Source organism: Mucor velutinosus, assembly GCF_035048745.1.
Source record: "Mucor velutinosus strain NIH1002 chromosome Unknown tig00000165, whole genome shotgun sequence".
Taxonomy (NCBI): Eukaryota; Fungi; Mucoromycota; class Mucoromycetes; order Mucorales; family Mucoraceae; genus Mucor; species Mucor velutinosus.
This window is the reverse complement of record NW_027041913.1, coordinates 1792747-1813145: the sequence shown is the minus strand read 5'-3', so window position 1 is coordinate 1813145 and position 20399 is coordinate 1792747. Positions and strand designations below refer to the sequence as shown.

The 20399-nt window shown below is 40.8% G+C and overlaps 8 protein-coding genes across 8 annotated transcripts; 3 read left to right on the top strand and 5 right to left on the bottom strand.

Annotated features, from left to right (window-relative positions):
• Positions 1–43: 43 nt before the first annotated feature.
• On the bottom strand, positions 44–667 carry ATC70_003554 (uncharacterized protein; the record flags this gene model as incomplete). Its single annotated transcript, XM_064822912.1, has 2 exons — positions 44–579; positions 640–667. The coding sequence occupies 2 exons, from the start codon at positions 665–667 to the stop codon at positions 44–46; spliced, it is 564 nt and encodes a 187-aa protein (XP_064679512.1).
• Positions 668–2773: 2106 nt separating this feature from the next.
• Positions 2774–3853, top strand: ATC70_003553 (uncharacterized protein; the record flags this gene model as incomplete). The annotated part of the gene is made up of 4 exons (XM_064822911.1): positions 2774–2804; positions 2872–2933; positions 2986–3256; positions 3315–3853. 4 exons carry the CDS (start codon positions 2774–2776, stop codon positions 3851–3853), a joined length of 903 nt encoding a protein of 300 aa, XP_064679511.1.
• A 95-nt stretch (positions 3854–3948) lies between these two features.
• Positions 3949–4723, bottom strand: POS5 (NADH kinase pos5; the record flags this gene model as incomplete). The annotated part of the gene is made up of 4 exons (XM_064822910.1): positions 3949–4250; positions 4308–4418; positions 4498–4550; positions 4614–4723. 4 exons carry the CDS (start codon positions 4721–4723, stop codon positions 3949–3951), a joined length of 576 nt encoding a protein of 191 aa, XP_064679510.1.
• A 1185-nt stretch (positions 4724–5908) lies between these two features.
• Positions 5909–7167, top strand: SEC4_1 (GTP-binding protein; the record flags this gene model as incomplete). The annotated part of the gene is made up of 4 exons (XM_064822909.1): positions 5909–5960; positions 6023–6256; positions 6312–6566; positions 6626–7167. 4 exons carry the CDS (start codon positions 5909–5911, stop codon positions 7165–7167), a joined length of 1083 nt encoding a protein of 360 aa, XP_064679509.1.
• Positions 7168–7213: 46 nt separating this feature from the next.
• On the bottom strand, positions 7214–12373 carry UXS1 (UDP-glucuronic acid decarboxylase 1; the record flags this gene model as incomplete). Its single annotated transcript, XM_064822908.1, has 5 exons — positions 7214–7834; positions 7889–10646; positions 10701–10836; positions 10892–12216; positions 12279–12373. 5 exons carry the CDS (start codon positions 12371–12373, stop codon positions 7214–7216), a joined length of 4935 nt encoding a protein of 1644 aa, XP_064679508.1.
• Positions 12374–15749: 3376 nt separating this feature from the next.
• Positions 15750–17210, bottom strand: DAP1_1 (Dihydrodipicolinate synthase; the record flags this gene model as incomplete). The annotated part of the gene is made up of 2 exons (XM_064822907.1): positions 15750–17059; positions 17177–17210. 2 exons carry the CDS (start codon positions 17208–17210, stop codon positions 15750–15752), a joined length of 1344 nt encoding a protein of 447 aa, XP_064679507.1.
• A 318-nt stretch (positions 17211–17528) lies between these two features.
• On the bottom strand, positions 17529–18179 carry ATC70_003548 (uncharacterized protein; the record flags this gene model as incomplete). Its single annotated transcript, XM_064822906.1, has 2 exons — positions 17529–18058; positions 18113–18179. 2 exons carry the CDS (start codon positions 18177–18179, stop codon positions 17529–17531), a joined length of 597 nt encoding a protein of 198 aa, XP_064679506.1.
• A 609-nt stretch (positions 18180–18788) lies between these two features.
• On the top strand, positions 18789–19198 carry ATC70_003547 (uncharacterized protein; the record flags this gene model as incomplete). Its single annotated transcript, XM_064822905.1, has 2 exons — positions 18789–19080; positions 19149–19198. 2 exons carry the CDS (start codon positions 18789–18791, stop codon positions 19196–19198), a joined length of 342 nt encoding a protein of 113 aa, XP_064679505.1.
• Positions 19199–20399: the final 1201 nt, after the last annotated feature.

Here is a 20399-nt window from a genome sequence, read left to right as displayed (position 1 = left end):
AAATGTGCCTTGAAAGTCCGTAGTATTATTTCAATAGAGGTATTTATTGAGGATTCACTTGGACATTCATTGGGGCGTCTGTGCTAGCTATGTGAACAGGACCAGGTGCGTCATTCAAAAGATCCTTTGCTTTCTCAATAAAGGTACGATCCGTATACCATGCTTGCTTCAATTCGTCCAACACATCACCAAGGTAGACCCCGCTGGCCACAATCACCCGACCCAATGTCGGTATCATCTGATCCTTACTCTCTACTCTGGGTCGAATCTCCACCTTGACCTTCTCATGCTCGAAATCAGTCGCTACAAAGGACTTGAGATAGTCAAATGTGGATTGCTCCGGATCACTGTAAGCCAGTAAATCAATCACAATCTCTGTATGTGTGCGGAATGTTACAGGCCGACCTGTTGCAAATAGCGAGTTCTCCAGCTTTATATTGCCGTGGTGCGACATCCAGTCCATTATATCTGGTCGTGTGCCATAAAATACCCATCGATTGGTGTTTTCTGTACTGGAAACTGTGATTGTCTGGCCCAAAAGTGGAGGAGGAACAACTCGAGCGCCACTACCATCCACATCTAAGAGTGCAATCATTGAGTTGGCGCTTTCCTATATCGCTGGTGTATGCTAAACCTTACCAATTTCGTATCCAAATATAATAGCCATTGTTTGCAAGTGACTAGAAAGAGAAGAGAAAAAGGGAAAAATCCAGTCTGATTTCTCTGGTTTGCATAGGAATATTTTGTCTGGTAAGGATACACAAAGTTTGAAACCTTAAACTCACTCATAATAATGCTTGATCCCACATCAGCCCATCTGCTACTGATGGCACAATTGAACAGATACTTCCAAGTGGTCTCAACAAGCCATAAGATGCTGGCTCAACCGTGAATTGCGGTTTGCTATCTCTTTTAGTATCTATACGAGTGTGTTTATCGAGCTCTCGACCTTTGTACATCTCATTGCCACACTGAAAGGTTCAAGCTGATCCTCAGCTATTATAAGAGAACCCTCCCTAACTGTAGATCAGCCTTTCTTGCGATGCTCCACGTTTGCATTGATGAAAACAATGTAGCGCATCGAAATTTGGATATATTTGGGCCGTGTTTTTTCGTGATAGAAGCCGTTTTATGCTTTCAGAATAGCATCAAACAGTTGCCCTCGTCTAACTTTTGTTTCCTGACACCCTTGCTCAACTTTTTGAGGACCAAAAAAAAAGCATGACCAAAAAATTGACCAAAAAGCATGAGGTACCCCTCATGGTTTTCATCGAAAATCAAACGATCGCGTTTTTCACCTTGAAAATGAAGACTTTTACTATGGTATAATCAAGTCAAAATAATTGTCTCGATCTAAAGCAACCCCTGGAACATTGTTTATCAGATCTTCAGATGCAAATTCTCGACATTTTTGTCTAAAATCTCATTTCATATTTACACGAATACCTCGATAAGTTTGTTCAAAACGTATACTTTAGTTGGCACCATTGGATGCGCCCTAAAAATAGCTTCTAGAAACTATTAGGAGGTATGGGGTGATCATCACAGTTTACATAGTCGAATCTTAAAAAAGAGTTCAAACAAGTCGAATTTCTTCCATTTTGAGAAAAAATTAAATTAAGCGGAGAATAAATTAATTTTGGCAGCTGGTGGCAGAAATGATGCTTCCATGCCTAGTGCAATGGTAATTGATGCTGCTGAAAACTCATAAGAGGAGAGTTGCGAATGATATAGTGCTATCGTTTAGTCTGAGAGCTGTTTTTGTTATGCAGCTTTATCCCTGGTAGAGCCAATCAACTAGGCTTACCACCGCAACATTTATAAGCTCAAGTTCAGATCAAATAATTGCGACCATTTAAACTCTGTATATTTAAGAACTCTTGCAGCCAAATGTACATTGTACGCTTGTATCATTTACTGATAGAAATACGATGCATTAAGATCAAATTTGTAGGTCAGTATCCTAAAAATTAGCTATAAATTGACCTGTCGAGATGCCAATGAATCAGTTCCTCAATGAATAGATCTTAAATCCAAGGAATCAAGGATTGATTGGTACCTTGTTGAGTCTGTAGCGGTTGCGGACATTCAGTAACTCAGCAAGAGTCGGATCATGATTTACATTGTTTCTCATTGTCTACGTTAGGACATTAGGTTCGACACAGAAGTGAATCATATAATCGGTTATGATGGTCTCTGATAGTGAAGGATAATGATGGCTACAGATCGTGTCATCATGGCTGATTGAACGAATCGGATCCTTCAATTGACTGATATTAGATAAACATGATACGATGTATTGACTCAGTTGAAACAACAGGATAGATTGGTGATTCATCAGTAATGATCTCTTATAAATAGGATGTGTTTGAATCAATTAATAAATCTTTAGTTTTCGTATCTGGTTACTTTTTATAGTCTTCCTTTTTTGAAGTCTATCTTAATTTGTTAATACTGTATCTTTGGATACAACAGGTACCTGAATCCTGTTTACAGGTATATAGCAATCGTGCGAAATACAAATTCGTAAATAAACAGAGCGATGAGCGTGCTGAGAAAACCTTCTCGTTTGATAACCATGATGTGATATCTATATAATTTAGACTTCACGTCATTTAGTAACATGTAGAGTAGCACAAACATCAAATTTGGAGAGGTATTTTTATTTTTCTTGAATAGATTCTTCCTAACCTCTTTTCTTACTCTTCTTGATTATTTTAAAATGGGTGTTAAGATTTTGTTTTTATATGTTTTACGGTTACTTATACTATTAATGAGCCTGGGTACCTTGGGCTGCCATGTTGGTAATATAGAAACATGAAAATCATTATACTTGCTGCAATGTTTATACTCACTCCTCAAAATACATAGCTCAGCTTATCTTATTGAATCAAGTATCAGGTACTGGAGCATGGTGGCCAGATTTTGTTCCAGTAAGTGAATGGCATCTCTACATTTGGTGCAGCTACTCAAATCTCGGTATAGTATATTCTGTATTATGTGGGCCCCATTGTGTCCATTCTGTCTGCCACAATCCTACTAGTAGTCGGCTGTGTGTTCTCAAAATCGTTATGGAGTGATCGTATTACCAGCTGTATCAATTTGTTGTTATTTATAGCCATCATTGTATACAATTCACTTACATCTGGCACTATTCCTTGGACAGGATCAGTCAGTAACTCAAACACCTCTACAATGAAGGGCTATGTGACATACTGCTCCAATTACAGTGATAGTCTCATGTCAAACAGATGCTGTAAGTAGAATCCCCACACCTTCTTGTTTATTAGTTAATTAAAGACATCTGCAACAAGGGTTGACCAATGGTACCTGGCTTGGTATGGTGGTTGTAGGATTTCTCTGGTTGCTGTTGGGTCTGTACGCACTCATTTTGAAGAATTCAGACGTCTATGCAGAGGATTACGACACTTACGACTTTAAAGACGACGTACCAATGGCTAAAATGGCCACAGACTCTACTGCTGTTGGCAGATCAAGTGGTATTCCCGAACCACCAAAGCATACGCCCATGATGAGTCCCTACATGCTACCCCATCGTGATTTCGCTAATCAGAGCCAGGAGACTTACTACTACTCTACGCAAGGAACGCCAGCCTATGATTACACCAACAGCGACATCTACATGAATTCCATGCCAGTAGAAGATCATCATCTCTATAAAGCGACTAGCCCATTACAGCAGCAGTATCAAAGTCCCGCCAACGGTTTCGAGAGACAAAGAAAGGTATCCAAAACCTACCTCGAAGAGGAAGACCAGGAATCAGCGCCACTCTCAGCATCTGCACATTCTGGAGAGCAGCCACCTCACGCTTATGATGAACACCGTCTCTAATCATGTAAATACATCTGTATAGCAAACTTTTGTTGTTGTTTTGATAACCCCAATAAAGTAAATAATTATGTAATGAATTGACAGCATTTTTATTTTCAACAACATCCTGATTTTTCAGCGGCGGTAGGGTATTCGTTTTGGTAGATATCGGTGGTCATTGTCTTGTATAAATCATGACCATTTAGCTTTTTGACAAGTGATTGTGTAATTTCGAAAAAGACATCGTCAATGCCTTGATTCTCCTTTGCAGATACTTCATGTATACCGTTGACTATTAGCGTCAACCTATCACAATAGTCGAGCACTTTTGAGAAAGGTACCTTACGATCAGACTCCAGATCAATCTTATTACCGACGACATGAATGATGAGATCTTCTGACATGTTCTTATTGAGCTCTGCGCAGAGATGAATCAGAATTTATTTAGGAGAGCGATAGCGAGCATGTATATTACCTTCCATCCAAGATGTCATTTCCGTAAAGCTCTCCTCAGATGTGATATCGTACACCAGTATAGCTGCAGATGCACCACGGTAATACATGGGTGCCATTGCCCTGAATCTCTCTTTTTATTTTTATTTTTTATTTTTTGTACAATGTTGGTTATCTATGATTCAAAATCATCTCCAATGTATTTTATTTACCTTGTCCGCCCGTGTCCCAGATCTGAAGCTTGACGACGGTTTCATCTACTATCCTATAGCACACACACATCGCCCTTAGCATTTCATACATAGCGCAGCAATGGCACATCACTTACAGTTTCTTGGTCAAGAAGGAGGCTCCAATTGTTGATGTTCCATTCGGTGAAAATGTGTTTTTGATGTATCGAAGAGCCACAGAGGTTTTCCCGACAGCTGTGATGAACATAAAATAATCAAGAAAGAACTAAGTAACTACATTATTTGAATTATACGATGATGTTTGTGTGAAATGGGTTAGTGTTTGGCCCAACCTTACAACAAAATCATCTCTCTCTTTCTCTCCTTTTTTTTTTTTTTTTCTCTCCAGACATACTTTTTTTTTTTTTTTCTTTTTTTTTTTTCTAAATCATGAAAAATACGAGAAAAAAGGCTAATACGAACCTGAGCTCCCTAGAATAACAACTTTTGCTTCCAAAGTGTTCATTGTTTGGGTTTGTGATCAACAAGTAAAGAATGAAATGGAGGAAAAAAAGAAAGAAAAAGAAGAAAAAGAAAATATATTTGACCAAATTGTGATTTAGTCGTTTTTATTTTTTGCCGTGCCACCATACATAAACAAAGTGGCTGTAAACAGCACTTCATTATTGCACACACACACACACATACACACACACACACACACAAAAACCAAGTCATTTTGAGTAAACTGATGAATGTTTTGATTTGAATGCGAAACATTATTGCTTTAATTTATTATTTATTATCCTGCTGGGAAAGTTGAGTGTATTAATTGAGATGATCAACTCCCGCTCATGTATGAGTGTTGAAGCAGACCATATAAGGTTGGAGTGAGCAGACATCCACAAGCCAAAAGCCCATGATAAGCTAGAGCGTCGTAATCAGTTGCTCTGGTTTTTATGTGAGGCCTATTGTACAGGTGCCAATGATCGGATCAACTTACTTGGTGGTGGTGTCAACATGTTACCATTCCACGTAACATCAATGACGCTATAGCTATCATTCATTATACCCGATTTAACCTAAACCTTGAATCATCACAAATCAAGCCCTTAATCTATCACGGGTGATTTCCGCAGCGCATAGATGTGATGCCTATCAGTAACGGATACACATTTAGGGCGTATTGTATCATGCAAAAATGGAATTGTGATCCTTGTAGCACTGACTTGATCATGGACATGGATGGCGTGTTTTCCTCGCCGAGTAACAAGATCAATATGACCTTGACGAAGAATAACCCGTGGCTACACTCGTCGTTAGAATCATATTTTTGGGGCCATTCATACAAAGACTATAAAAATACATTGAATTCTACCGTGTTTCATCTTTAGTACAATCAATGTTGAAAATAGCCACTGTAGACTCACAATCCAATCTGATAAAGCAATCAATGCATCGAAGAATCATAGTCTGTTTGGACGGTACATGGGAGACACCACAAGGTTTGAATGTTTACATGCATGTAAATGATTATATACATGTGCTCAGTTGTTTCATGATACAGAAAAGACAAATGTTTATAGATTTTACAACAATATCAGCATTGATAATGCAACCGATGGCTGGGAATACATTACTGGATACTATCCTGGCTTGGGCACTAATGGAAACTTTCCTTTGCTAGGTGGCATCTTTGGCTATGGTATCAGTGAGCAGATAATCAATGCCTATGAGTTTATATGCAAGAACTACAAAGCTTTGCATGATGAGCTTTGGCTGGTAGGCTTTAGTAGAGGAGGTATATGTATAACTGCCGTGTGCAGGAAACAGTTTTAATACTTTAAATCCAATAGCATATGCTGCAAGAAGCTTGTCAGGTATGATCTACAATGTAGGCTTATTACCAAAGGACAGTCTGTCAAAGTCCAAGCAAGCATACGATCTGTATCGAGATAGATGCGATGCCAGCAGACCTATGAATGAACTTGCCCTCAAATTTAGACAGGACAATCAATGCAGAATGCCAATGATCCACTTTTTGGGCTGCTTTGACACAGTTGGTGCTCTTGGTGTGCCCAAACTGCCTTGGTATTTAGGTGGGTCTATCTGTAAGTATTACCATGTAATAAGGTGATCATGGCATGAAACTAATCCGACATGCATATAGTCTACAGTGTGTTCCTCGGTCTGCATGGCTTCCATGACACCAAACTGACACCTATTGTAAGAAACGCTTATCATGCCATTTCCATCCATGATCAACGTGCTTGGTTCAGCCCCACTCTGATGCACTTTTCAGAGGTCGCCCCTGATCATCATCAATCATTGGAACAAACCTGGTTTCCTGGTATGCATGGTGATGTGGGCGGTCAAGAAGTAGGCGCTTACAATAACTTGCTCTCATGCCATTCTTTGCATTGGATGATGGATAGAGCCAGAAAGAATGGGCTCAAGTTTAAAAACAATAAAGCAACTTGCAGCTCTGCAGATCATCACTTTATCTACGAGGATAGCTATAAAGGCTCAATCATCTATAAGCTCATGCCTCGACAAGATAGAGTAATTGAAAAGGACCAAGTGGCACATCACTATACACTATCGCAATTGTATGAAAATGGCGAGTTCTTGAATTATATGACTCAAGAGCAGTTAAATATGTATAAATCAAAGACATTAGAAGAGTTTTATAAGAAATACAATGAGCAATAATAAACAGCCTTGTCCATTCTTATAATACATAGCGCAATGGTGCCACCTATTCCAATGAGGCACTAAGGTCTCTGATCTTTGCTGCATCTAAGACTTGAAGATTTCTGCACTTTTCCAGCAAGATGCCATCTTCATCAAAGGAGTATCTCATGGCGAGTCCCTGAAATGTGAGCACACGTTTGATCACAGTAGCAATGACACGATGCTTTCTGAAATTGACCAGCGGCTGATCCAGACACGGTGGCAGATTTCTTGTATTGTTGACGCTGTAAATTCGCTGACTCTCCAAATTGGGTTTCAGGAACCGAGGCTTTTCCGAGTTGAATACCAAATCAGAGAGATAAATACCCAGGAAGGGAATACATCCACCAAATGGAATCTTGATGCGGGTGGTTTTCTTGAACTTTTGTCTGTTGGCGGTAGTGCCTGGCATCTCGACTTGCACTTCAGCAGGTGAATTGCCGTACTCTTCAGCGACTTCGGTCATGCTGTCACGAATGTTCTTCCAATTCTTCATAGGCGAGGTGAATTCTGTGAGTTGACTGAGCAGTTTCTGGCACTTTGTGCTCACTTTGGACCATGTCTTCTCAAGACGAGCTACGGCAGGCGATTGCAAACCCAAAAGAATTTGCACCAGCGTTGCATAGTTGGAGTACATTTTACATTTCTACATGCAAGCATGTGAGTTATATTACTCAAGTACAAGAAACTGGATGCTTACCTTGGCCAGTCGAATGAACTTTTCAATCAGCTTGACTCTTTCATTCATGTTTCTTGTCCTCACAATTTCAGACGAAACCCACTGACAGACTATGTTGAATCGTTGAATCACCTGCTCAATGCCCTGTTCTTCGGTGCGTCTTTGCTCTGTTTGCCGAGTATAATTGATCTTTTCGTCGTCATATCCCTCGTCATAGCTATGCGATGGCTCATCTTGGATGGGTGTTGTGTTGATGTTGCCGCTAGAATCCATCTTGGTCCATTTGCAGTGAATGAGCTCTTCCCATCCTACCTTTATCAGCACATCTCTCTCTATAAAGCATAGTTGACTTGCAAGCATACTGGTTCTGTATGACATGATGAAGCAGCGACCATTGAATCTTGATGGCATGTTCACTTGCTCGGGCATGGAGCGAGGAATAGACGAGGGCGGTGGGTTTAAGGTGTCTCTGGTTGTGTTCTTCTCCAGACTTGTGCTAGATTCTGGTGGGAAGCCCAATTCAATCATCTTTGATCTAGGCACATGTGAAGTAGCAGCTTCGGATATAAAAGACATTCTGGCACGGCTGGAGCTGGCTTGTGCTTCTGTTCGGATGGATCTCTCAGAGGGCACAAAACTGGCTGTACTGGCATCATCCTCATCCTCACTGCCGGATGAATCATGTGGGCTGTTTCCATCTCCCACAGCAGAGCTAATTAAGCTGCGTGCCTGCAAATGTCCTAGATAAACAGGGCCACTCTTTATCTCTTTGGGCGACTTTTGATCGTTGGTGTGAATGCCGAGATGGTTGATCATGGCTTGTTGATCCATGTCGATGCTGGCTCCACGCTTGCGCCTCAGCTCAAAACTACGTCTACGCTCTTCATCAGCAATCAATATGACACTTAGCCTCTTGCAGTTGGATGTGCCTTGACTGTTGCCCGAGCATTTGACACAACCACATTCAACTTCATCTAGCGAATCGTCGTTTTCATCTATACTGCTGTGTCGAAGACGCTGAGCAATCAGGCTCACCCATTGGCTGCTTTGCGGTTGCTGATGCTCTTGCTGCTGCTCTTGCTGCTGAGGTGTAGGTATCTCTTGCATTTTTTGCTCTTCTGTTGCACCTACTTTAGAGGGTGAGCTACCGGCTGTGGTCTCTTTTGCATGCTTGTCTTCGTCGTGGTGATTCGTGGGTCTGAATACTTTGGACAACACTGTTGACAGTCTGCGCTTAGGCTGTTCTCCATTCTTGGCTTCCTGATCGTTGGCTTTGACTGCCACTTGAGTTGCTTCGTATGGGATGGATGCGAATGCTTCAATGGCGGCTTCATTAGCCAGCTCCTCTGTATTTGATTTTTTCTTGAGCCCACTCTTCTTCTTTTTGATGACTCTCTTCTTTGGCATGCCACGCTGGTCAAGCATTTCTGGTGTTAAGGGAGGCAGTTCGGGCACTTCAGGAACCTGATCATCACTGTGCGCGCCAGTCAGGTAAGGCGATGTTGCAGCAGACGAGGGAGCAGAATGCCAAGGAGATGTAGCATCATGGAAGCTTCTCTCACTCTTGCGACGCTCAATGCTTTTACGAGACAGCTTTCTCGAGAGACCAGTGGGCGACTTGCTTTGCAATTCATCACCACTCAATTCTCTTAGCAATTCGTCTGGTAAAGCGTGATCAGCATGGAGTGGGGGGTGATCATCGTCTGCCTTGCACCAGCGTTCTGATGGCACACGACGCACCGTCTTTGAGTTGGCGATACTGTGAGCCGCAGGTTTTGCAGTAGATGCTACCTCTTTGCTCATTTTTATAAATTCGGACGGTATCTTGGGTCGAACAGGATGTATGGAAGTGGGCGATTCGGTTAGGACCTCACAAATATCATCTTGTTGCTGCAGTTGAGTTGTGTCGATGGCGTTGTGAGGTTCTGCTGACTGATCCAGCGCCATTTTGCTTGCTGAATTAAAGTACTCTAATGTCTCTTGCTGCTCCCTAATCCATTCTCGGTCATGTTCATCATCTTCAGCATAATACTCTTGACCCAAGTGCAAAGGGTGGTCTTCGTCTTCTGAATCGTCGGATTCCAGAGGGGCAGTTTCGCCTGCGCTGAGTTCGCTTTCCAAAGAATCATCGGAAGCAACGCTAGCCACAGAGCTTGCCTCAGCAGCCTTTGTTTCATGTCCTACCTCTGCTTCCACAGGTTGATGCACGCTTTTATCGTATCGATGGTGCACAGAAGATCGAATAGTCTGACTGTCATCTACCACCATCACGTCTGAACTGTCCTGCGTAGGCTGCTGTGTGATAAATGGCAGTTTGCTGAAGTTGTGAGACGAATCGACCCCTGAATCGATGAAGCTGCCTTTCATGTTGAGACTACCGACAACGACAACGGGCGCATACCGAGCATCTTGCACTGCCATGTTGCCATTGTGATGGCTACTCATGTCCACACCGAGCGCCGTCTTGCGTCGGATAACATTCTGCGACAATTTGGCTCTGACAATCTCTCCCATCTGTTCTTGCTCTGCTGTAGGCGGTGGAGGCGCAATGACTTTGACACGAGAAGCGCCTGAAGATCGGTTGTAGTACAGCTTCTTTAGTCGTCGCACAACACGCTTCAGTATTTTCACAATGCGTTGATCGCGTGGAGATGTTTGGACTAGTGGATGTCGTGGGAGTCTGTTGAGGAATTCAGTCAGAATAATACGGAGTGGCCTATTGCCGATAAAGTCGTGCACAAAGTAGTTGTTGAGCCAATGTCTCAATACAACAAAGGTTCTAGCGTCTCGTTATTAGCATACGATATGTAGGTAACAGGCTAAAGATGCGTACCTGATTCTGACTATGCGTCTTGATTCCTCGTCATTCTCCAATGCCCAGTAGAATCTGGACACGAGCAATTGACACAGATCCGTTGAATCCAGAAAGTCCCTGTAGGTCAGAAAGAAATCTGTCATAAAAGTATAGTCTACCGTATACAAAATCAGTCGATGAGGCTCGCTCAATCATGTGCAGCTTCTTACCTAGTGTAATGGTCAGCTTTTCTACCAGCTTGTGAATTGTGGCAGCCTCGATGACCTTGGGTATATCCATCATGCTCTTCTTTTCTGCCTCCATTGCTTCCTTGATCTTGTTATTCTTGGTTAACCCGAATGCCTTTTTAAGTAAAAGCGAGCCATGAGTGGTAGTAGCAGTAGTACGCTGATCATTGGCCGAAGCAGAGTGCTTTAAAGTAGGTCTTGCTAGTTTAAGGCTTTCCGACCAATGTTGTGCTGATAGACGAACCGACGCAAAGTTGGGTCTGCTGCCATTGTTGTTTTTGAGGGTTTGTATCGATTTACTGCGAACAAGCGTAGATGTAGTATTGGATGAGAATCCCTTCAATTCAGGTCGTGTGTGTTGGTTGTTATAGAGAGTGGCATAAGAAGAGGGTCTCTCAGGAGTTGTAGTGGTAGCCATCGATGATGAGAGTACAATTGGATCGGGCCCCCATATAATAAAGCGTTCATCTTCATCTGATACAATCAGATCGAATATCTCTGGCATGCCGATAATCACAGCCACTCGCGTATTTGCCTTCAATGACTCGTCGTCCTCGTCTACATTGCTGGCTTGCTGTTTGTTGTTGGATTGAGATGGTAGCGTATAGGCACTTTGCACAGACGACATGGAGCCAGAACGCAGGATAGGTGTGGAGTGGATCAAAATGGAGGAAGGGTTTGCTGGAAACATCAATTCGACGCCATTTTCATCCTCGATCAGTATGTCGTTGAATTTGCTGACAGTGGGGATATGAGGTAGGGAAAAGCTCTTTGTGGGTGTTGGGATGGGAGCAGATGCTGATGTTGCACCTAAAAATGCAGGTTTCAAAAGTTCATTGGATCCAACGGGATCAAGCACAGAGTCAACGTAGGACGAGATGAAAAACTTGGATCGATGGTGACCCTGCAGCAGGACATCTTCGTCTTCATTGTGTGTTTCTGCTGAGAGCGAGCGACTGACGACAGAAATGCCGTTTACTGACACATAGCCGTATTTACTGTTCTCTGCTGAAGTGCTGGAGGGTGTTGTGGGCCGTAGCAACAGAGGGTTGATCTGCTTCTTGGGCAGCAATCCTTCATGTTGATACTGCTGTCTCTCCCAAAAGATCTTGGATTCAATGTATTCAGGCACGCCAAACACAGTAGCTAAAGCAGCACACTCTCTTCCTCCCTCACCGCTGTTGTTCATCATCAGCTCTACTGGAATCAGTGAGTTGTTTCGCTTTCTTGGTGTAGGTGGTGCATTGGGATCTTCGTCTCGCAGAGGCATGATCTTTACTGATGTGTTTTTATCTAAATGAGAGTTGCTAACCAAGTAAGCGTGAGTGAAGCTTGACACTTGATCAAAAGCTCATATGACAAAATGTACCTGACAACACTCTCAGTGTCATTGTTGACAGGGCTGCTGTGGATTCTGCTCATGGTTTGAGACCATGGAGAAGGGGTATTTTGACGATCAATCATCTATGTATAAATGGGAAAGGAATAATGTCAAAAAGAGAGAAAAAGAGTAATCTAATTAGAAGCCAAAAACATAAAGGACTTCAATCAAGTAATGGGTACACAACAAGTTGTATATATAAATCACATGCTGGATTGACTTTGATGGTATGTAGCGTGTCACTTTTTTGGCATGGAAAATAGCATGATTACCTGCGTGCAAAGCATCATGATGTCTTGATGGCCTCCAATAAGCTGTCCTGCTTTGCTTCTTTGAATAACGGTCGCTGTTCAGCACTTGATAATCAAGGTGATGAGTGTGATGGCATTGCTACTGATGATGGAACAAGCCAAAACGTGGTCTATTGAGTTACACAAGCAACCAAAAAACCTTGTATCTTTTTTTTGCAGTGCAAATAAATTCATTTTACGCCATGCAATTGATCTAATTGACCTCGACAACTTTAAACGCTTCTTTTTTGTCAGGAGAGGAAAGAGAAAAAAAAGGCTTTTTAGGCTAACCGTCTGAATATACAACCTTCGAGCGTGATTAAATGTACATGATTACAAAACACAAACACATGTACCATGGTAATAATTGACTGCAATAATGTATCAAATTGGTCTAGTTGTACAACCTCTGTTCTTTTAGTTTGCGCTCCTTGCAATTATATCAAATGTTGCCATAAAACGCTTCACGAAACGAATCTGCTTAAATGCCACTGCTACCTCATTTGATATTTCTAGCAAGGCAATTAACTCCAGAGCTTTCATTAAGGTACAGCTCCTTACTTCTGCTTATACATATCATCATCTTTGATTTTATATTCATTATATTAAAATTTTTTTTCTATCTCATAGCTGGCATACTCAATGCATTCCACTGCACAAGAAATCATATTATAATAAATGTTCAGTCCCTAGACACTTTTACAACCCTAATATGGAAGCTGATGTGCAAGGCATCATCTGTCAGACCTGGCTCATATATGATTAGTGATTTTACAATCAATCAACAAAAACCACTGTTATTTCTACCTTCTGCTCAATGCTGTCAACGTTTTCTTTGGACGACGATCCAAAGCTTCAGAGATTTCCCTACTTACTGCAGACATGTTATGCAGCCCATGAATCGTCAATGTCCAGACTAACGTTATTAAATATAGAATGCAAGGAAAATAGTATAATGAGCCATAGTATTATGACTTGCCATCTACTTTCCATACGCTTCAAAAGTATCTATTACTGCATTGCCTTCATGATGAAAAGGGCATTGAGTTTGCCTGCCAGCCCCATCAGCCAAAACTGATTCAAACCCAGACTCATATTATGTTCTAGATTGGCCAAATCTTAATGATTTTCGACACGATTGAGCCATTTTAGCAGATTCGACTATATAGAATATGATAATCATCCTATGCTTCTTTAAGCTTTTCTGGAATGCTTTTCAAGGCGCTTCCAATGGTACCAACTAAGATAAATGTTTTAAATAAACTTATTGAGTAATTTACGAAAGTATGAAAAGAGGTTTCTGGCCAGAAAATCGAGATTTTACATATCAAAGTCCCACAAAGATGATTTCAGGGGTTAGGTTGGATCAATAGAAACATTTTGATTCAAGATATACCATAGTAAAAGTCTTCGTTATCAAGATAAAAAACGCGGTCGTTTGATTTTCGATGAAAACCATGAGGGGTACCTCATGGTTTTTGGTTGAATTTTGGCCATGTTTTTTTGGTCCCCAAAAAGTTGAGCAAAGGTGTCAGAAAGTAACTGCCAGAAGAGAGCAACTGTTTGGTGCTATTCTGACAATCTAAAACGGCCTTGAACGTGAGAAAATGCGGTTCAAATACATTCAGATTTTGCTGTATCAGAGACACTAAGGACTAAAAAGGGGAAATACCAGTATGCTGCTTGCCCGTATATGAAGTAGCTACGTGTATATGGATGTAGAGCATTGCATAAAAATCAGATCCAGAGATAATATGAAGGGTTTTCATGTGCAAGTGGAGAGTAAAATGAAAGTAGCAGTATTTTGATAAAATATGCAAGAGCAATCAATAGCACGAGCTGCCGCTGCGCAGATTGTTTTTTCACCGAAGCGAAGCGAAGGTAAAGAACCATCCGAAGCATAAACACTCATATGACTAGTGATTTTATATCAATCAACAATCAGGGTTCTGCTAACATTTTAGCCATGTTAATTTTGCGATATTAGCCAAAGGCCCGCGGTAGCGCGAGCCGTTTGAACGTAGGCTGGTTTCCACCGAAGCGAAGCGTAGGTCAGAAAACCATCCGAAGTGTCGAAAGGCACGTATTACATAATGTCGAGGCGTCTCAGATAGACACCATCTTCGACTGGATTCACCTGAAAGAATGTATTGGAGATTCTTAAAGTGTAAAATTTGCATCTGTTTCAATCAAAATCTTTCCCACATATCACACTTCTAGGAATCTAGTAGCTTCTGGAGGGAAAGTTTTGGACGCCTTTAATTTTGAAAGCTTGAGATTACTTGGTTTCTCTGTAGATACAGGCAAGCAGCAGTACACCACCTGCAAGAATCATTCTTTGTCTAATTTGATTGCGTGCTTTCCGAATTGCTTTTTAAGTTTCTCAATCAATGCTAATTGAAATTCTGTGTGAATTTCTACCTTGGCAGTGAATGCCGAATGGTAGAAGGTTTGTTCACTTTTACTTAAAATTCGAATGATATACAAATGCATCAGCAACTTCGCGTTGCCATCTTCTGAGTTATCTGGTAAAGTTGATACTGCTGACCACGATAGAAGCCCTTTTCTCGTTAGAGGCACCATCAATAACATTATTCGGTAATGACTCCTACCATTGACTCGGGGAGCCAACTCTTCTTGCCATCTTTAACTAAGTAGCAAAGCCTTCCCCTTCTCCTCTAAAGACTGCTGAGCCTATGTCACTAGTACTAGCTAGGTGTTGAAAGGGAGTTTTCATATAGCATTCACCTGTTTCGCATTTGGCGCTAATATACTTCAAAATTTAGATAAATCGAACACTGATAATGCTTTCTGACAGACTGGCTTGGAGACAAAAAAAAAAAAAAAAAAAGAGACGAGCGAGATGCTCTTTGAGCTTGACTTTATATCATAACAATTTTTCATCGCGTTAAAAGGTACTGACAAGTTAATCTACTAGATTCTGTCACTTTTACAGAAAAAGAAAAGCCCTGTATTCGTAACGAAAACGATGCAACTAGTTATATTCTCTCGTAAGAGTTGGTGCCAAATAAAGATGTAATGGTAAAGTTTATATACATAGGTTTAATTAAGAGTGATGCGTAATGATGAGTGAGATGATGGCAGATGAATGTTGTACAGGAGGTTATTAAAATACTTTTCCAGAGTAGACAGCCGTTCGACGTAATCATCAGTGCTTCTCAGGTCCCACATGAAGGTAGTCATCAATACGTTGAAAGAGCGTATTGTCTAAATGTTGAGTCGACAAAGTCTCAGAGGGATGGTGAGTGTTGACATGGTTGCCCGAGTGGAAACTACTGTTGGAGCTACTTTCCAAGGGTCGTTTGCTGTGGTGTAAGCTGTCGTCTTCGGAAGAGTTGTAATAATAATAGTTGTGATGAGAGCTTGATTGTTTAGTGAGATTGTTTAGTTGAAATGATCCTCCCAGTGTATGATTTGAAGGGATTCCAGACCCTGAAGCGTAAACTATATTGGTAGTAGCAGCATTAGTCATACTTGATCCAGAATTAGTTCTCTGATGATAGTCCAAGTAGGAAGACACTTGGGATGAGGCATCGTCAGCGGCAGGGCTGTTGGGACCACTATTAGCGCCCAAGGCACCAAATGTATTGTTTGATCCGTAACTGGATGGCCTATCCTTGCCTTGGTTATTGGCTCTACTAGCAAATGGCAATGTAGGTGGTCGTAACACAGTGCTGTCTAGAACCATAGGTGTAAATGACGTAGATCCAATATCGGTTGTACCCATCGTTGTATTCTGATGTTGTGCCGAGTAGAAAGGTACCACACCATCGGCACTCAAATCAGTAGCTAATGTTTTTGCGGGTAACTTATTATGAATGACCTCGGGGGATCGGCTCTTGACTCTTTGCTGGTTTGGTGGTGGCGGACGTAGAGACGCTCTTTGAGGCTGCTGCTGCTGTGAATTCGTATCTGACATGTCTTGTTTTTCATTATAGATGGAAGGCGTTTCATTTGGGCTATCATAGTCAGCGTAAACAGAGTAGGAACTGCTCATATTTTGTTGATGTTGTAGCTTGGAATTATGGGGTAATTGGCTAGCTGAACAGATGATACTGTACATGGTGCTGATCATGAAAATACCGATAGAGATAGCTAGCAATATAATTTCTGTATTCAGTGTGTAACTCGAGCAAATGTATTCCACATCCAGAGCAGAGCATGCTGCTGTTATATTGGCGGTATATGTATGGTAGGTTATACCAAAGGCAATTGATGTTAGTGCAGCGCAAAGAAAGCACAGTAGACTGGTGAGCCAGAAGAGAGCTCTTCGCTGCAGTGTTTTTTTGATGTTTCCCGGTAATAAGAAGGCTGTAATTCCGAGTGCAATCACCGCCAGCAGTGATGCCATCAGCAACGGAATCAATCGCACATACGAAGTTTTTGTTAACGAAGGCAGTTCCTGATCATAATTACTGCTGCCCAATTGATCTGCAGTCTTCATTACTGCTAATGCATCTATTCAACAAGGCATCAGTATTACGATCATTTGCAGCGTGTAGCACCAACTCACCAATGTCAAAATTCATTCGCACCGGAGAGCATGCGTATGAATTAGTACTGGAAATGCAGTACCTCCACAAGCCAAATGTGATGGTGCTAGTAACATGGCTTTTGTTTGTGAAGAATATTTTGAATAATGAAAAATGGTGGTTGATGGACACGGATGATGTGTAAAATAGACTGTTCGTTTCCAACCAGTTGGCAAATCCCATCAGCAAACAGCCCAACAAAATGATTAGAAAGCACAGTAGCGACTGTATGTTCATTGCGAGGCGGATGGATAGAGAGATAAAAGAGAAGAGAATAAAATTAATTTTAGCATCTCTAATTTATATTACTACAATGTTACTACCACAAAAAAAGGTTACATGTACTATACATGTTTGTCTTACAATAGACGTTTATTATTATAAATGTAACATATCTAATTTTTCTTTGAAGGCATTAATGCCTTGAATTCTTCAAAATCGATAAAACCATCTTGATTTGTATCAGCATCGTGCATCATGTCCTTGATTTCGGCATCTGTCAACTTTTCGCCCAATCCACCCATCACTTCCTTGAGTTCCTCTTCTGAGATTTGTCCATCGCCGTTCTTGTCGAATTTAGCAAAGCAGAGCTTCAAGTCGTCAGTCTCATGTACGCTCATTCTGCGAGAATAATGTGATTTGTCCTTGTTTTTCTTATTTGATTCTTGGGCCTCAGGTTCAGGGTATGTCTTCCATCGTCTGAGACTCTCGGGCTCGCTTGAGATCTCCGTGTCTTGAGTCAATAGATGTGTCATGGCACTCACAAATTCATCAAAATCAATTTCACTGTCATGATTTTTATCCACTTTTTTCAAAAGAACATCCAACTTGTCATCATTTGTCTCGATATTCAAGCTTTTGAGGATGTTAGCAAACTGCTGGAGGTCGATAGCACCGTTGTGGTTGGTGTCGTACAATGCAAAAGCTATGGTTAAATGTTGGTCATCGTTTGTTTGCAATAAAAGCTGGATAGACTTACCTTCTTTGAGACTATTCATCTCTTCTTCTGAAATGGAGCTGGTTCTAGAGGATCTGTTGGATTCCATTTTAACAGTTTTCTTGGGTTTTGGTTTGGAAAAGAAGGAAATAAAAGAAAACTTCATCTAGAGGAGGCTGAACTTGATAGCTTTCGTAAATGTATGACTCTCTCTTTCCTTGGCTGATGCTAAAAAAAAGGTAACTTACACCCAAAAAGCGCTTTCGTTAGCATCATTTTGTTGTTCTCAAGTAATATAATAAGGGATCCAAGCGGAGAGTTTTCGAGTAAACGATGTCTTTTTTCTATTGAAAAACATTTAATCAAGCCACTTTCTGAGTGCTGGGATCGTCGATTTTTATAACCCAATTTGATTGATCATTTCGTTTCAACAGACATGATCTTCATATGGCATGATTAGAACCCATTGGCGTAGGTTACACATCCTTCAACTATTTGTAGCTTACTATCTAAATGCATGGCATATAAGTGGATCCAACCTGAAAGCTTTCTCAAACGTCCAATCAATCCCACATTGAATTGACAAGGTTTCATGGTAGAATCTTATTCGTTCTGTTTAGAAAATCATCAGATCACCAGAGCCATTTCATTTCATATAAAATGCATGAATGAACGATAAAGCCGCTTTCTTCCTCTTTTCTACTACTATTTACTCAAAATGAACGATCAATCTTCTGCTGTTGATATTCCAACTACTAGAACTACTCGCATTCTTGCAACTACTACTCCTGATGGCCATACCATGCTGAGCTCTACTATCACGGATGACCGTGGCCAACCATTACGTCGTAATAGTTTGACATTCACAGAATCTGGCATTTCGCCAACTTACTATACTTCAGGCGGCAATATGGTCCAAACATCTCATAAAGACGATGCTCACAATGTGGGATCTCCCGTGTACGGCGATAATTCTCGCATTTTCTTTTCTCACAACTCTGCTTGCAGCTGTAAGTACTTTGATGTATATGCAGTACTTGTTAGTGTGAGAGTATTTAATCATTGTGTTTATACATAGGTCTTGGCTCTGGCGTAGGATGTGATTGCACAAAAACCTGTTCATGCTAAATATGATTATTATATCATTTGGATTTGAGAAATATGCTATTCTCACCTTTTCCATCATGCTCTTTTATCCTATCATTTTTTTTTTCGTAATAAAAAATAATGCTTATGTATACTTGCACCAGGCTTCATATTGGAAGTGTCACTATCACTAGCATATTTAAGTAAGGTGGCAATTTTGCATTTCGCACTAAAATTCGCGTATGGATGAGTAATTCGTAATATTTTACATGAAAATGCGAGGAAAATTAAAAGCGATCTATCAAGCAGAAGCGAAGCTTCTTTAAACTTAATCTCATGCTAATTTGCTTCTTCAAATCATTGATTGTTTCTATGCGAAAGGCATTATGGCAGCCAAACCCAATTGAATCTCCGACATTTGTTGCTGGAACAAGATTGGTCAGATTCTGTTCAATTTATCTATTTTGCAAAATTCGACTATATAAGTCGTGATGTTGGGGGCGTCTTCCCTTAAGCTTTCATCAAGTTCTTTTCAAAGCGCATCTAATGGTTCAAATAACAACAGATGTTTTGAACAAACTTATTGAGCAATTTTTGAAAATACGAAATGAGGTTTTTGGTCACAATGTCGAATTTTCCAAACAAAATACTCACAAATAAAGCTTCAGAGGCTGCATTGGATCGAGATAAACATTTTGATTTGATATATGTCATAGTAAAAGTCTTCATTTTTAGGGTCAAAAACGCAATATTTTGATTTTTGATAAAAAGCATAAGGGGTACCTCATGCTTTTTGGTCGTTTTTTGGTCATGTTTTTTTGGTCCTCAAAAGGCTGAGCAAAGGTGTTAGGAAGTAAAAGCTAGACGAGGGCAATTGTTTGATGCTATTCTGAGAATATACAACGGCTTCTATCACGAAAAACGCGGCCCAAATACATCTGAATATTGCTGTGGTTTGCATACTTTTGATTAGGAGGAGGTAATGCAAGTATGCTGCCTACCCGTAATCTAATTGTTTCCATTGTTTTAAACGTAGAATATCGTAGAAGAGTCAGATCCAGAGTTACAGGTCAGATAGAAAGCGGTTTAGTGGCAGAAGAAAGTCATAAAGTGAGGTCTCTGTATGTAATGGTATATAGAAAGATTTACTGTTATTGTGTTTGTTTCAATACTGCAAAACAGAACGCATCGCAAAGATGCCATTAGGATCCCCATCTCCTGTGTGTCACTTTGGATCGCTGTA